We start from the raw sequence: 13,642 nt of genomic DNA, 5'->3' as shown, positions 1-13,642 counted from the left end.
TCCTACTCGTGGAAACATCATCTCCATGTCCACTCTATCCAGTCCTGACTGACCTTCAGTGTGACCCCCTTCGTCCTTCTAAACTCCATCGAGTACAGACCCAGAGTTCTCAGCCACTCCTCACGTGACAGTGCCTTCATCCCCAGGATTATGTTTGAGAACCTCCTCTAGACCCTGACAAAGGCCAGCACATCCATCTTTAGATAGATGGCCAAAAACTGCTCTTAATATTCCAAATGCAAGATAACCAGAGCCTTACACAGCCTCAGCAATACATCTCTGCTCTTATATTTTTGCCGTCTTGAAATGAATGCTGATATTGCATTTGCCTTCCCAACTGCCAACTGAACCTGCATGTTAAAAGAATCCTGAACTGGGGCATCTTTGTGGTTCAGATTTCTGAAGCCTTTCCCCATTTAGAAAATAGTCTATGCCTGTACTTGCCCATCTCTACAGACTCTCTGTGACCTCCCCACTTCCTCAACACTACTTGCCTCTCCACCTATCGAAATGTCATCTGCAGACTTAGCAACAACGCCCTGTGGACAACAATACCATCAGTTCCTTTGTCGAGATTGCTAATGTATAACGTGAATGGCTGTAGTCTGATCTCTGATGAGTGCGGAACTCCTGTAGTTGCTGGCTGCCATCCTGAAAAAGACCCTTTTATTGCCACTCTCTGCATTCTGCCAGTTAGCCGATCCTCTGTCCATGCCAGTACCTACTCCCGAACACCATAAGCTCATTTTTTATTTTGAAGACTCCTGTGTGTCACCTTGTCAAAGGCTTTCTGGAATTCCAAATAGATAAAGTTCAATGGCTCTCTTTGGTTTTGACTCACTGGTTACATTCCCAAAGAAACTAACAGAGACCTTCCCTTGACAAAGTTGTGTTTTCTCAGCCCAATTTACCATGTATTTCCAAGTATTGCCATGTACTTCCAAGCATTGTCTGGTCTCATCCTTAATAATAGACTCTGAAATCTGACCCAATGACCAGCGCCAGGCTAACAGGTCTGTAATTTCTCATCTTTTGCCTCCCTCCATTTTAAACAGGGGTGTTATATTTGCCATTTTGCACTCCTTTGGGACCCACCCTGACTCCAGTAATTCCTGAAAGATCACCAATGGTCTTCTCACTTATCTCCTTCAGAACTCTGGGGGACAGTCCATCTGGTCCATGTAATTTACCATCTTCTCTGAATTATAGAATTCCTACAGAGCGGAAAGAGGCCATTGGGTCTGCACCACCTCCGCAAAGAACATCCCACCAAGACCCAGCCCTGTACTCTTTCCCGGCAAGCTCACATTTGCCACGGCTGATCCACCTTGCCTGCACATCTTTGGACTGTGGATGGAAATCAGAGCACCTGGCGGAGACACATGCAGACATGGAGAGAATGTACAAATTCCACACAGACCCTTCAGCTTCCCCTGTACCTTCTCCTTAGTGATGGCCACTGCACTCACTTCTGCTTCAGACTCCCTTAAAGCTCTACTACTGGTGCCTTCCAACCTCAAGACTGATGCAAAATACTTGTTCAGTTCCTCTGCCATTTCTTTGTTCCCCAACACTACTTATTTGGCCCCTCTTGAAATTTTCTTTGCATTTTCAGGGGTGTTTACAATAACAATATCTACTTTATAGTGTTGACAAATGGATTGTTTAGATCATCACAGAAACAATAAGCAAAATTCGTCAGTATTCTCATTTAACAATTATATATATATTAATATCACAGTCAATGCATTTCCATCAGGTAAGCGCGTAGCTGGAACTTTCTAACCTGGCAGTTTTCACTTTTCTGTTCTTAACAAGAATACCTATTTATTACAACAGCATAGATTCTAGCTACAGACAGATGTTTACAAACATTGGACATATATCTGTATGAATTAAAACTGTAAACCCCCTGTCAACTCATCTTCCTGCAGACAAACATAGAGTGGAGATGGATAAACCATGGATATTATAGGATTAATAGAATTAATAGGATATTAATTGGGGAAGAGGAAACTATGATGCGATTAGACACGAGTTAGGAAGCATGGACTGGGAGCAGTTGTTCCATGGTAAGGGAACTATAGACATGTGGAGATGGTTTAAGGAACAGTTGTTGGGAGTGATGAGTAAATATGTCCCTCTGAGACAGGCAAGACGGGGTAAGATAAAGGAACCTTGGATGACGAGAGCGGTGGAGCTTCTAGTGAAAAGGAAGAAGGTAGCTTACATAAGGTGGAGGAAGCTAGGGTCAAGTTCAGCTAGAGAGGATTACATGCAGGCAAGGAAGGAGCTCAAAAATGGTCTGAGGAGAGCCAGGAGGGGGCACGAGAAAGGCTTGGCAGAAGGAATCCGGGAAAACACAAAGGCATTTTACACTTAGGTGAGGAATAAGAGAATGGTCAAAGAAAGAGTAGGGCCGATCAGGGATAGCATAGGGAACTTGTGTGTGGAGCCTGAGGAGGTAGGGGAAGCCCTAAATGAGTTTTTTGCTTCTGTCTTTACGAAAGAAACGACCTGTGTAGTGAATGAAACCTTTGAAGAGCAGGTGTGCATGCTGGAATGGATAGAGATAGAGGAAGCTGATGTACTGAAAATTTTGTCAAACATTAAGATTGACAAGTCGCCAGGCCCGGATCAGATTTGTCCTCGGCTGCTTTGGGAAGCGAGAAATGCAATTGCTTCGCCACTTGCGAAGATCTTTGCATCCTCGCTCTCCACTGGAGTCGTACCTGAGGACTGGAGAGAGGCAAATGTAATTCCTCTCTTCAAGAAAGGAAATAGGGAAATCCCCGGCAATTATAGACCGGTAAGTCTCACGTCTGTCGTCTGCAAGGTGTTAGAAAGGATTCTGAGGGATAAGATTTATGACCATCTGGAAGAGCATGGCTTGATCAAATACAGTCAACACGGCTTTGTGAGGGGTAGGTCATGCCTTACAAACCTTATCGAGTTTTTTGAGGATGTGACTAGTAAGGTTGATGAGGGTCAAGCTGTGGATGTGGTGTATATGGACTTCAGTAAGGCATTTGATAAGGTTCCCCATGGAAGGCTCATTCAGAAGGTCAGGAGGAATGGGATACAGGGGAACTTAGCTGCTTGGATACAGAATTGGCTGGCCAACAGAAGACAGCGAGTGGTAGTAGAAGGAAAATATTCTGCCTGGAAGTCAGTCGTGAGTGGGGTTCCACAGGGCTCTGTCCTTGGGCCTCTACTGTTTGTAATTTTTATTAATGACTTGGACGAGGGAATTGAAGGATGGGTCAGCAAGTTTGCAGACGACACAAAGGTCGGAGGTGTCGTTGACAGTGTAGAGGGCTGTTGTAGGCTGCAGCGGGACATTGACAGGATGCAGAGATGGGCTGAGAGGTGGCAGATGGAGTTCAACCTGGATAAATGCGAGGTGATGCATTTTGGAAGGTTGAATTTGAAAGCTGAGTACAGGATTAAGGATAGGATTCTTGGCAGCGTGGAGGAACAGAGGGATCTTGGTGTGCAGATACATAGATCCCTTAAAATGGCCACCCAAGTGGACAGGGTTGTTAAGAAAGCATATGGTGTTTTGGCTTTCATTAACAGGGGGATTGAGTTTAAGAGTCGTGAGATCTTGTTGCAGCTCTATAAAACTTTGGTTAGACCGCACTTGGAATACTGCGTCCAGTTCTGGGCGCCCTATTATAGGAAAGATGTGGATGCTTTGGAGAGGGTTCAGAGGAGGTTTACCAGGATGCTGCCTGGACTGGAGGGCTTATCTTATGAAGAGAGGTTGACTGAGCTCGGTCTCTTTTCATTGGAGAAAAGGAGGAGGAGAGGGGACCTAATTGAGGTATACAAGATAATGAGAGGCATAGATAGAGTCGATAGCCAGAGACTATTTCCCAGGGCAGAAATGGCTAGCACGAGGGGTCATAGTTTTAAGCTGGTTGGTGGAAAGTATAGAGGGGATGTCAGAGGCAGGTTCTTTACGCAGAGAGTTGTGAGAGCATGGAATGCGTTGCCAGCAGCAGTTGTGGAAGCAAGGTCATTGGGGTCATTTAAGAGACTGCTGGACATGCATATGGTCACAGAAATTTGAGGGTGCATCCATGAGGATCAATGGTCGGCACAACATTGTGGGCTGAAGGGCCTGTTCTGTGCTGTACTGTTCTATGTTCTATGTTCTATGTTCTATTATAGGTGGAAAAAAATGCGAATTAAGTCCTAACTAAGTGGTCCCGGTTCACAGGATTTGCCAAGATGATCTTGAGAATGAAAAACAAATGAATAAATATCGCAGAGTGACTTATTATCTATTAAAGCATGTGTTGATGATATGGCATTGCTGTGATCATAAAATAGAACATTGTCCAATTTCCTGTGAGCATTACCGTAGTTTTCATTTGTATTCTCCATGTCGGGAACATATTTATTTGGTACTTTACTGACTAAGTGACGCTCGCTCATCTACAGTGTTCGGTTGCAAACAGCCAATATTTTATTATTCTAATTGAGTAACCATGGTTTGGAATTTTGTCATGGAAATGTATTTCACTTATGTTACTCTGCGTAATTGTAGCCAATCCTCCATTGGCAAAGAAACACACAACTACAGCAGTTAATAAAAGAAAGAACTGCATTTATGTAGCACATTTTATGGTCTCAGGCATAAAAAGTACTTTATAGGCAGCTAAACTACCTTTGAAATGTCGTCACTGATGTAGCATAAGAAAACCTGTTGTATTTAAAATAGTCAGAAGTAAAGAAATATGAAATGAAGTAATAATAAAAATAGTGAAAAAATATGAAATTATAAATGTGAAGAAATATAAAATCTCCAGTCCCTTGCGAGTGGAGACATAGAATCAGGAGATGTAGAGTCAGTATGGAGCGTACCAGGGAGGAGGCCATTCTGGATCTGGTGTTGTGCAACCAACCGGATTTGATCAGGGACCTCGAAGTAAAGGAGCCATGAGGAGGTAGTGACCATAATACAATAATTTTTGATCTGCAATTTGAGAGGGAGAAGGGAGAATTGGAAGTGTCAGTATTGTAGGAACGAGGGAGCTATGAGGGAGGAGCTGGCTAAAGTTCAATGGTTCAATACCCTCGCCGGGATGGCAGTGAAACAACAATGGCAGGTATTTCTGGATATAATGCAAAAGATGCAGGATCAGTTCATTCCAAGGAGGAAAAAAGATCCTAAGGGGAGGCAGGGATGGCCGTGGCTGACGAGAGAAGTTAAGGACTCTATAAAGATAAAAGAGAAGTAGTATAACCGAGCGAAGATTAGCGGGAAGCCGGAGGACTGGGAAGCTTTTCAAGAGCAACAGAAGATAACTAAAAAGGCAATACGCAGAGAATAAAATGAGGTACGAAGGAAAACTGGCGAAAAATATAAAGGAGGATAGTCAAAGTTTTTTTTAGGTGTGTGGAAAAAAAATGGTTAAGACTAAAATTGAGCCCTTGAAGACAGAAACGAGTGAATTTATTTAATGGGAACAAGGAAATGGCAGAAGAGTTGAATAGGTACTTTGGATCTGTCTTCACTAGGCAAGACACAAGCAATCTCCCAGATGTAATCGTGGCTGAAGGACCTAGGGTAATGGATGAACTGAAGGATATTTATATTAGGCAAGAAATGGTGTTGGATAGACTGTTGGGTCTGAAGGCTGATACGTCCTGATGGTCTGCATCCCAGGGTACTTAAGGAGGTGGCTCTAGAAATTGTGGACACATTGGTAATCATTTTCCAATGTTCTCTAGATTCAGGATCAGTTCCTGCGGATTGGAGGGTGGCTAATGTTGTCCCACTTTTCAAGAAAGGAGGGAGAGAGAAAATGGAAATTATCGACCGGTTAGCCAGACGTCAGTGGTGGGAAAGAATTATAAAATTAAATTGCGATTCATTTGGACAGCAGCAACAGGATAGGTCAGAGTCAGCATGGATTTACGAAGGGGAAATTGTGCTTGACTTATCTTCTGGAATTTTTTGGGAACGTAACTATGAAAATGGACGAGGGAAAACTCGTGGATGTAGTCTACCTGGACTTTCAGAAAGCCTTTGATAAAGTCCCACTTAGGAGATTAGTGAGCAAAATTCGGGCACATGGTATTGTGGGCAAAATACTGACTTTGGTTGTAAACTGGCTGTCTGACAGGAAGCAAAGACTAGTGATAAACGGGTCCCTTTCAGAATGGCAGGTGGTGACCAGTGGGGTACCACAAGGTTCGGTGCTGGGACAGCAGCTGTTTACAATATACATTAATGATATAGATGAAGGCATGAAAAGTAATGTTAGCAAATTTGCCAATGACACATAGCTGGGTGGCAGTGTGAAATATGAGGAGGATGTTATGAGAATACAGGGTGACTTCGACAGGCTAGGTGAGTGGACGGATGCATGACAGATGCTGTTTAATGTGGATAAATGTGTGGTTATCCACTTTGGTGACAAGAACAAGAAGGCAGATTACTATCGAAATGGAGTCAAGTTAGGTCAAGGGGAAGTACAACGAGATGCAGGTGTTCTTGTACATCAGTCAATGAACGCAAGCACGCAGGTACAGCAGGCAGTGAAGAAAGCCAATGGCATGCTGGCCTTCAAGAGGAATTGAGTATCGGAGCAAAGAGGTCCATCTGCAGCTGTACCGGGACATGGCTTAGAAGGATGAGAAGGGGTCTGATTGAGACGTATAAGATTATGAAAGGATTAGACACTCTGGAGGCAGGAACCATGTTTCTGCTGATGATTGAGTCCAGAACCAGAGGACACAGTATAAAAATAAGGGATAGGGCATTTAGAACAGAGTTGAGGAAAAACTTCTTCACCCAGAGAGTGGTGGATATATGGAATGCTCTGCCCCAGAAGGCAGTGGAGGGCAAGTCTCTGGACACTTTCAAGAAGAGATAGGTACAGCTTTTAAAGATAGTGGAATCAAGTATTATGGAGATAAGGCAGGGACAGGATACTGATTGTGGATGATCAGCCATGATTATAATGAATGGTGGTGCTGGCTCGAAGGGCCGAATGGCCTTATCCTGCCCCTGTTGTCTATTGTAAAAGTTAATTGTATAAGAATGATTAAGACGGTCCCTTTATGTATGGTGTTGGCAGCTTGTTCAGATAGGGAAAACAACATGGCTGATCTTGATTCCGCTCCTATTTGTTACACAGAAGCCTCTTCGAGCAATAATTCTTGAATGTTGATGGGACGTTGAAACACAGGTAGATTATCGTGATCACTTGTTGAAAATGGATAGCAGCTAGTAGTTCTCTTTCCACTCAACTAGTGACCAGTCGGCAATGGTCAAACAGTGCATAACCCAGAGATCACAAGCTCCCCTGAGACATGACGTCAGTTGAGTCTCATGAATAACTACCTGCAGATGGACTATCTGTAGATTAAACATGGTATTAAATCTCACATATACTGCTCTCAACCATTTTAATCAAAGTGTTTATCACTCGTTGCATCGAAACAGATCACACAAACTGAAATGGCATATGCACAAATACCAACATACAAGTTCTATATAGTGGCATTTTGTTTAAAGTTGTATTTATTAAATGAAAGGGTGGAGTATAATCTTCACAAATCATATTAAGATGCTGTAGAAATCTATGGAAGTGAGAAATTTGTTTTTTGATTCAATACATGTCTGACAAATGACAATTCAAAGAGATCTTTGTTTCAGCTCGAGTGGGTCGCGGAGTCGTCCTCATTAGGGGCATTTAAGTGACTATTAGACAGGCATATGGATGGTAGTTTAAGATAGGGGTGGAGGTTAGATAGACCTGAGGTTTAGGGTAAAAGTTCGGCAGAACATTGTGGGCTGAAGGGCCTGTACTGTTCGATGTTCTATGTATGTTATGCTGTATTCAAATAAGTAAAGTCAGTCATGACATTCTGCAACTTCCTTTTCCAGGGGTATGAGTGGAAGAATCAGAGTGCTTTCTTTGAAAATTGGCTTGACATGACTCTTCAAGGATCATCTAGAGGAAAAATACAAGTGTCAGTACTAAATCTATCATTGCTGATACACATGTAAACTGTAGATTTAACTGTATGTAAACTTTGTTTAACAAACTAGCACACTCAATAAACTGACAAAAATTATACACCAGATGTTTACTGTATTCTCATAATCTCTGTGATGTCTGGTGAGGGTGCAAGTGAGAAGGCTCCCTGCCAGTAAGTTTTAGTTAAGGCAAAGTTGCTTCATTACTGAAGGTATTTATACTGTAAATGAAGGAGAACAGTGATGCATATATCCTGTGCATTATGTTCCGATTATTGAGTGTGTGTTTTTTTGTGCGTGTGCACCTATTGATCAACTGGAATTTTTGATTACTCAGCACATTCCTGGTACCACGGGTGCTGTTTAACAAAAGGTTTGCTGTATTAGTATATTTCTGTAATTAGTCATTACCACTATGAATGTTAAGTCATAACTTGGTCTGTGCAGAATCTGCACAGTGCATTCCTGCAAGATAAATGATGCGCTACATATGTATGATGCTATTGTTTCTCAAAGACACTAACCTTAGCAGCTGTTTTTGTTCCCAATCATGTTTTCATCATTAGAATACTGGGAAAAATATTCAGAACTGTGGTATGACTCAAGTGCTCAGTTGCAGCAGTGGTAACACTTAGTGTGAGGTTATGTTTTTGCCCATTTGTTGTGCTGTTTGTCAACAATGTATCTCACAAACTAATGGGCATATTTCATTGAAAGCTGGTACGTATGGGTATGGTCAAAGGAAGAACTGATTAGTTTTTGACAGATCCAGATTTATTTCTCTATTTTTTTAAAGCATCAGTTAAAATCGGTCGGATAGGCAAATGATCATCTTTCTGGAATATTGTTGATTGATTTAGAATGTTGTGGATTGTGTCAGCCCTGACAGTAGAATTTGTCCCAACTATCAAAATATGAGCAGATCTTTGAGAGCAGATTATCAAATTGGCCTGAAGCTTTCTCAGTGAGATGGAAGCTTTTAATAAAAAGGATTTATTTTGTTAGCCTTGCTTTTACAAAGAATCAGTCAAGTGGAGAAATGCCTCCAAGAAAAGCTGTGTAATTATAGACTCATGGATGTTTGTTGCACAGGAGGAGGCCGTGTGGTCTGTAGTTCCTGCACTACTCAACAAAGATCTGTCTACATTGAACTCACATGGCATTGATTTCCTTTTTGACTGTTTGGCCCATAGCCCTGGAGCCTACGGCAACACAAGTGAACATCTAAATACTGCTTAAATATTCAGACACTTTCTGAATCAGTCACACTTTCAGTCAGTGAACTCAGGACTCCCACCACACTGGGGTAAATAGGTTCTCCTCAACTCCCCTCCCCTGTCTACGAATGGAAAAAGCAACTTCCAGTTATCCTTTCTATGCCCTTCAAAATCTTAAACACCTTTACCAGGTCCCCTTGTCTGCTCCACTCTTGGCATCGGTCAGTTGGGCAGGTCAGTGGCAAATTGATATAGCCTGAAGAAGGAATAAGATAAGAGAGTACTTCATGTGGCAAAGCCTGTCATGCCCGATGGAGGACAGCAACGGCCGTCAGCAGTGAAGTCCACTGGCAAGGATGGGCGGGCCTGAGCCCAGCACAGGGGAATACGAGCCGTCACTGTGGAGCCCTCGTTCAGTGTGTCTGCAAACTCGTGGCTTCAGAAAGGACTGTAATGTTTGACTTTTTAAACTTTTGTTTTTATTTTTCTACTGTTATATTAAGAAGACTGTCGTGCTGAACTTGTTAACTTATTCATTTATTTTTCTAACATAGAACATGGAACGGTACAGCACAGTACAGGCCCTTCGGCCCACGATGTTGTACCGAACTTTTACCGTCATCCTAAGGTCTATCTAACCTCCACTCCTACCCTATACTGTCATTCATGTGCTTGACTAATAGCCGATTAAATGCCCCTAATGAGGCTGACTCCACTACCATCTCCAGCATTGCATTCCACTCCCCTACGACTCTGAGTAAAGAAGGATGGATAAATTTTCTACATCTGCATCTAAAATTTCGTACCGAGGTACTTTGTACCTGAGATGGCACCGTCTGAGGTGACATTGTACTCTTGTACCCTGTATTGAATACATGTGATAATAAAACCTAAATCTAAATCTAATGCATAGCAGGACACTGGGAAGCTTAGAGGAGAAAAGGGATCCTGGGGTACTTGTTCATAAATTCCTGAAGGAGTCAGGTCAGGCTAATAAGGGTTGTTACAAAGACATATAGGACATCTCCCTTTATCAGTCGTGGCATAGATTGTAAGAGTGGGGAGGTCACTTTGGAGCTGTTTAAAAGTTTGGTTAGGCCACAGCTGGAGTCACGTGTGGAGTTTTGGTCACCACCCATTAGGAAGGATGTGATTGTACTGGAGGGAATGAAAAGGATGTTGCATGTGTTGGAGCATTTTAGCTGTGAAGAAAGGCTGGAAAAATTCAGATTATTTTCTGTGAAGCAGAGAACGTTTGGCGGGGTGAGTGGAGGTCCTGATAGAGGCATAGAAGATTATGAGAGGTATAGATAGGTTGAGTAGAAAGCATTGTTCCCCTTAGTTAAAGCATCAATAACAACAGGGCACAATTTTAAAGAGAAAGACGGGAAATTTAGAGGAGCTTTGCGGAAAATCATTTTCATCCAGAGTGTGGTAAAGGTCTGGAATGCATTGCCTGGGAGGGAAGTTGAAACAGGAAACCGTACAACCTTTGAAAAGTACTTGGATGAGCACTTGTAATGTCATAATATTTTTGAGAATGGTCTAGTGTGTAAAAATGTCGCAGTGTATTTTTAGAGGTACAGCCTTAGTGGGCTGTAGGACCTCTTCTGTACTCTATGATTCCATGAGAACCCCCAGCCCAGGCAGCATCTTGGTTTTTTCAGTAATCTCCAGGATCACACCCTTCATAGTGTGATCCCTTGCCTTGTTAGCCCTCCCGAGTTCGTTAGCTCACACTTTTCCTGGTTGAGTTCCAATTGCTGTGTCCCGCTGACCAGTCTGTTGATCTCCTCCTGAAGTTTATTCTTCCTGTCTGTCAACCAATTTGCCAATTTGCCTTTGATTCCATGGCTGTTATTTACATGACCATTCCACCGATATCCTCCTCACTGAATTAGTGATTTGCTAGTGACACGGTCATACAAATTGTGTTTAAGCCCAAATGAAGAATATACATGACAAACTTCAAGGGTCCTTGTGGCAAGCCCTGCACAACCCCACTGAAAGCAAACATCCTGTCAAATAGACATCCCTCTACCATCAATCACCCTGTGCTCTCTGCCTCAGCCAGTTTTGGCTCCAGTGTGCCTCTTTGCCTTTGATCCCGTTGACTGTTGCTTTCTTGATCAGTCTGCCAAGGGGGACTTTACTAAGTCAACATCAAATGCAGAAGTTCATCAATCTTCCAACATCTCCTCAAATTTGGATCAAATTTCTGAAATGTGACCTCATCTTAACAAATCCATACTGACTATCCCTGATTAATTCATGCAAGTACATTCTACCCCTAAGAATGCCTCTTTGTAGCTTCTCCAGTGCTGAGATTATTCTGACTGGTCTTTAATTTCCTGGTCTGTTTCTTTGTCCGTTTGATAATAGTGGGACAATGTTAATAGTCCTTCATGACTTCACGTGTGATTGACAAGGGTTTGAAAATTGCTGCCAGGGGCCCAGATATCTCCTCCCTCACTTCCCTCGCTAACTGGTATACGTTTCAGTTCGGCCTGCAGATGTATCCACTTTTAAAGTTGCTAAACCAGCTGCATCTCCCTATGTCTTAACCTCTGATGTTCCGAGGTCCTCTGCCCTGATATCTATACTTGCAGTGTCCTTCTCCGTTGTAAAGATTGACGCAAAATATTCATTGAGGACAGTGCCCATGTTTTCCAGGTCCACACAAAGATTACCTCTGTGAAATGAATGAGGAGATATCAGAGAGTTTTGAGATTTACAATCAAGAAAGAAATTGACAAAATGACTTCCTTGGAGAATCATACAACATACATTGTCCATTGTTGTAAACAAACAGAAGTTTTTGTTTCCACAGTTGTTTGCAAATAGCCAATCAAGATCATAAAATAATCTTTTAACATAATTTACAAAACAAGGCAATTGAGGAAGATGTATTGGATGTATTGAACTCTCAACTACCTCCCTTAAGTTGAGGAATATCAATATTTTTCTTCTGGATAACTTTGGCAGATCTCTTCAAACAAGTCGCTGAACCCACAGATTTATGTGACCAACGAAGCCTGAGTCTTTTGCTTTACGATGCAGTCCAGATCCCTTGGCAGCTGGGTGAGGTAGCTTCATTTGGAGGCTGCAACATTGAACCAAGTATCCGCAGTTGCTTCCAACATGTAAGTGTGCTCTGCACCAATTCATAAGGTCAAGCGGGTCCACTTGCCAGTATGATTTTTGTGCTCATTTTTGGTTTGAATTGGTTCCAGAGGCCAACATGTACCACCACTAATCCAAGGCTATCATGTTGATAAGTAGTCAATGTTTTTATTAGATTAATGACAAAAAACAATGTCAGAAACCCCAGTGATAGTGTATGAGATACCATATCACTGAGGATAGCGGACGTAAGCTTGACATAATTAATCATGCAGCTGATCTTTTATTTCCCTCCAGGGCCAGAACAAACCAGAGATTGATGTTGAACGCTTTGTCGAGTGGATGAGATTGGAGCCTCAGTCCATGGTGTGGCTGCCTGTTCGACACCGTGTGGCAGCTGCTGAAACTGCAAAACATCAGGCTAAGTGTAACATCTGCAAAGAGTACCCAATCGTAGGTTTCAGGTGAGATGTGCAAACCAGCAGAAAGTTAGTGGGAATTAGTTTTTAAAGAAAGCTTTAACTTTAGATGTTCTATTGGAAACTCTGTCAGTAAATGATAACTGAAATCGTCAAAAATCCCAACAAATTTATGGACCAGAGAAGTAATTAGGATAAATTAAGTATCAACTTCTTTACCTTAATTTTTGTGAGAGGTGAATGCTGCATGTTTATGGTATTTTGTTCACAGTTGCATTGATCACAGACACTGTGGCTCAGAACGGATTGTAACTCGACTTGCGGTTGCTTCTGTAATTTGCAATTATTGGGAATTTACAGAAAGGCCTTTTTATTAGTCCTGTAATCAGTGTGTGTGCATCCTATGAAAGTGATTGCTGTGGTGTTGCTAAATGATCGATAAAACTTCTTGTCCATAATTAGTAAATTAAAATGCATATTTGGACAGGATTTCTAAGGGGTAATTGAACCTTTTTGGTTAACTATTCTCCTACATTTCTACGATTGACCATCTTGGAAAAGGTGCATGTTACTGCCATTGATCTGACCAAACAACTCCCTGTCTAAGAAGTGAGACCCCAACTGTGGATGAAACTATGACTGCCGTAACTAAGTAAAGAGCAACAGCGACCCGGAGTCAATTGAATTCCATCTGAAGCTTGAGGAATGGTGGCCTAACTCTGAAGGCCAAGATCTGTTAGCTTTTCATGGACTATGAGGAACAGGGCAGGATTTCACAGAATCTTTAAGATGCCATATCTTGTACAAAACTGAAGGAGAAATGTCAGATTGCTCAAAGAACCATGGGATCACCAGCCTTTCCATTGCTGGGAAGATTCTGGCAA

The 13,642-nt window shown here is 42.2% G+C and overlaps 1 protein-coding gene across 2 annotated transcripts in view; it reads left to right on the top strand.

Annotated features, from left to right (window-relative positions):
• Positions 1-13,642, top strand: part of LOC132209042 (dystrophin-related protein 2-like) — a 150,392-nt gene that overhangs the window by 26,687 nt on the left and 110,063 nt on the right. The window contains exon 4 of one of the 2 annotated variants that reach the window (XM_059644255.1): positions 12,637-12,803. In XM_059644255.1, the coding sequence (XP_059500238.1) occupies positions 12,682-12,803 (122 nt within the window). In that variant the 5' untranslated portion in view covers positions 12,637-12,681. Of the gene's footprint in view, positions 1-12,636; positions 12,804-13,642 lie in introns of those variants that run through there. The other variant, XM_059644256.1, reaches the window with a different exon arrangement.

The sequence above is a fragment of the Stegostoma tigrinum genome, unplaced genomic scaffold (genome assembly GCF_030684315.1).
Source record: "Stegostoma tigrinum isolate sSteTig4 unplaced genomic scaffold, sSteTig4.hap1 scaffold_63, whole genome shotgun sequence".
In the NCBI taxonomy this organism is placed as follows: domain Eukaryota; kingdom Metazoa; phylum Chordata; class Chondrichthyes; order Orectolobiformes; family Stegostomatidae; genus Stegostoma; species Stegostoma tigrinum.
This window is presented reverse-complemented; position numbering and strand designations above follow the sequence as displayed.